General features: G+C 31.1%; 1 protein-coding gene across 1 annotated transcript; it reads right to left on the bottom strand.

Moving 5' to 3' along the window:
* Nucleotides 1-1,888: 1,888 nt before the first annotated feature.
* LOC134266519 (uncharacterized) lies at nt 1,889-2,950 on the bottom strand (the record flags this gene model as incomplete). Its single annotated transcript, XM_062748746.1, has 2 exons — nt 1,889-2,142; nt 2,480-2,950. Coding segments are annotated over 2 exons (725 nt in total), but the record flags the coding sequence as incomplete, so codon positions are not given.
* Between the last annotated feature and the right edge of the window lie 224 nt (nt 2,951-3,174).

Here is a 3,174-nt window from a genome sequence, read left to right on the forward strand (position 1 = left end):
ATTACCCTCATTCCTTTAAAAAAGCTTATAAATGCCAGATTGTCACTCATTTTGACCACTTGTAACTTTTTACTACTAAAGTTGCCTGCAAATTTTATTGTATAGATATGACATATAGATAACCCCTAACAAGATCACACCATTCATTTTTCCAGCAGTGGTTGTAGATTTTGTGTATATAGTGATAAACATGTGTAATTTTTTTCAAAATTAATAAGCATTGACGCCATGTTCTTTTCCCGTGTCCATGGCAACAAAATCACTACAGAAATTTTGTTTTTCCTACTGTTGGAGAATAAAGTAATTCCATCTTTCAACAAATAAAGTAACCAAAATACCTTATCTTATCATGTTTAGAAAACATATTCATAGAAAAATGTCTAAAAATCATTGATTTTCATAAGGATTTATGAGCCCGTTGCTACGGAAATGAATTTCCTTGGATACCAGTCCCTTCATATGTTCAAAAAAAATTTTTAATTGTGTTTTAGCATTAGGTAGGACAAAATCTTTTATATAGCAAAAGCTTTTGAAAAAATAAAATTTTGACTTTCCATTCAATGCTCGATGCTTGCTGATTTTGACTCTTAAGGTAGGTCCGTACTTTCAGAAATTTCTGTCAAACTGATAATTTTTCAATTTGAATACCTTGAATAAGTCTTAAACTTACTAAAACACCCTTAAAAGACATATCTTTGCAGATTGATTTTCATACAACATGTCTCAGCACACATACCTCTAAAAACTCAACAGCCAATTTTGCACATAAAAAGTGTGATATCATACTTCTCTTAGTTATGTACCAAATCACATCAAATTTATGTTAAAACTTAAGAAAATCTAAAATATGCATTTACCAAGAGAATATTTGAAATCTTTATTGCAAAACATTCACAAATTGATGTTGAATCTGTCAATGTCTTTCAGAAAAAAAATCTCAGATATCTTTATTTTTTATAATCCTCAAAATCCAAAATGTTTAGATGCCATTTTTTCTTCAAAACTATTTAGAATTATATCTATTGTTAACAAAAACAGCTACTTTATGATGGTTGACCAGAGAATTTTAACAAAACAGTCTTTTGAAGACGTATACCCCCATTTTTAAATATCAATTTTTTCAATAATTCAATGCAAAATTTTTAAAAAGTAAAAATTAAATGGATGATATAGGCTTAAAATCAAACAGAATAGATTTCAGGTTAGTTTGCTTGAAAGAAAATTAAAAAGATTTAGGTCCATAAAAGCAATTATTAATTTTGTGTCTGTGTATATACTAAATGACATATAGATCTTTTGGACAGAGTGCAAAGTGTTAATTTCCATAAATAATGTATATTAAATTCTTCATATGCACAAAACACTATAATAAACAAATATATACTTGCTAAATCATTTTCAATCACCCAAAAAGATTTACATATATATCAACAGAAAAGTAAAAATCAGAAGTTTATATTGATGTGTAAAATTAGAACCGGATCCGTAAAAGTGTGGGCCTTCCTTAAATTATAAATAAAATCGCTGTCATTTGAGTGTTTTAATGCAGGGAGAAAATACTTGTGATATTGGGATGAGATGGATGCGCTGGCGCGCCGAATACAATTAGCCATAATTCCAATTTGTCCTTATAATTCTCTGAAAGAAATTTTCACTGTATGTTGAATTCGCGGAATTTCTTTTTTCCGCGAATATAGCGAAAATTAACTCCACGAGTTAATTTCCTGCTTTACAGTAATATTTAGTCAGATAACTGAACAGATTAATCACTTTTCTATACAAGATCGTGGGTAACAAATATTATGAACTGAGCTAATATAAATTTATAGGTCCGAATTCACAGAAATATCTAAAGAACTATTTTTTTTTTTTTTTTTTTTGCAGAAAATCAAATTTTCTTACTTGATTTTCTGTAAGGTTTGTTGTCGATGATGTAAATGTCCCAGTGTGGATGTAGACCTATACAGGATCTCACGATGTCAGGTCTCGCTTCATACTCGTATCTCAAGAGCCACGTCACGTGATCTACACTGTCCTGTGATCTTCCTCTGTAATGTACAGCCTCCCCTTCTCTTCTTAGTTCCGTTAGAAATTTTTCTCGTTCATCTTTACTGCTCTTGATTTTATTTTCTGGGATATTTACTGTAGAAAAAAATATACCGTTTATAATAAACATTTACACCGTAATACCATTATGTATATATACATGTGTATAGGTAGAGATACATTCAAATTATAGATTTATAAAACACGATCAGTTACTTCTATTATAATGTATTAATCTAGTACCATTAAATTGTAATCGATGAAGCAACTACAAAGCAACTACAAAAAAAAAAAAAAGAAAGTGATTTATTATAAATGTATAAATGTTTCTACTGATAACTTTTTAACTCTTTGAAACGTAATCCAATTATTTAAAGAAAATTCTGAAAGAAAAAAAAATAGAACAATTTACAATTAATTTACCCTGACTTACATATCTGGTGTATCTCATTATATATCTCCGTGTCCTCCATGATGACGTGAGTCAGGATGTTCATCTGTAAACGGTGTATCAGTAAGGAATCCCAGCCAGGATTATTGACACACTTCTCTCCAGGTTCTCTGTTGTATCCCCGTGATCTCAGGTACACACTGGCTGTGTTATAACTACTGTAACAGAATGGTATAACACGGTCTACTGATGCTATCCTATACATTGTCTCGTCTTTTGTCTCCTCCGTTATCTTATCCTTATCTTCCCAGAGGAAATCACGTGACTTCAGTTTGTCCAGAGTCTGCTGTGCTTCCTCACGTGTTACAGGATTCTCTTTATCGTACACGTCCTGTCGTATCCCATTAAGCATGTCCAGCCACTCTGTGTCAGTGAAGTCAGGAGGACCGGAGTCAGAACACAGAAAACAGAATAACACGGGCACCTCGTCATCAATCAGTTCTGAGAACTTATCTAGAAATTATAACATGTTATTACTTGTACATGTAACTCTGGACACATTATATTATAATACATCTAGCACATCCAGGTGTGTTATTGTCGTTACAATAATAAGATTATTGTTCACAATTCATAAAACTCCCTGTTAGGTTTACATCTAAAGTTTTTCTTAAAACACATATAATTATTGCAATATGATTATAGTAGCTTCATCAGTAATTCTACAGACTAGTTAA

The sequence above is a fragment of the Saccostrea cucullata genome, unplaced genomic scaffold (genome assembly GCF_032062105.1).
Source record: "Saccostrea cucullata isolate Sc308-1 unplaced genomic scaffold, CSIRO_AGI_Scuc_v1 ctg14788, whole genome shotgun sequence".
NCBI classification, from domain to species: Eukaryota; Metazoa; Mollusca; class Bivalvia; order Ostreida; family Ostreidae; genus Saccostrea; species Saccostrea cuccullata.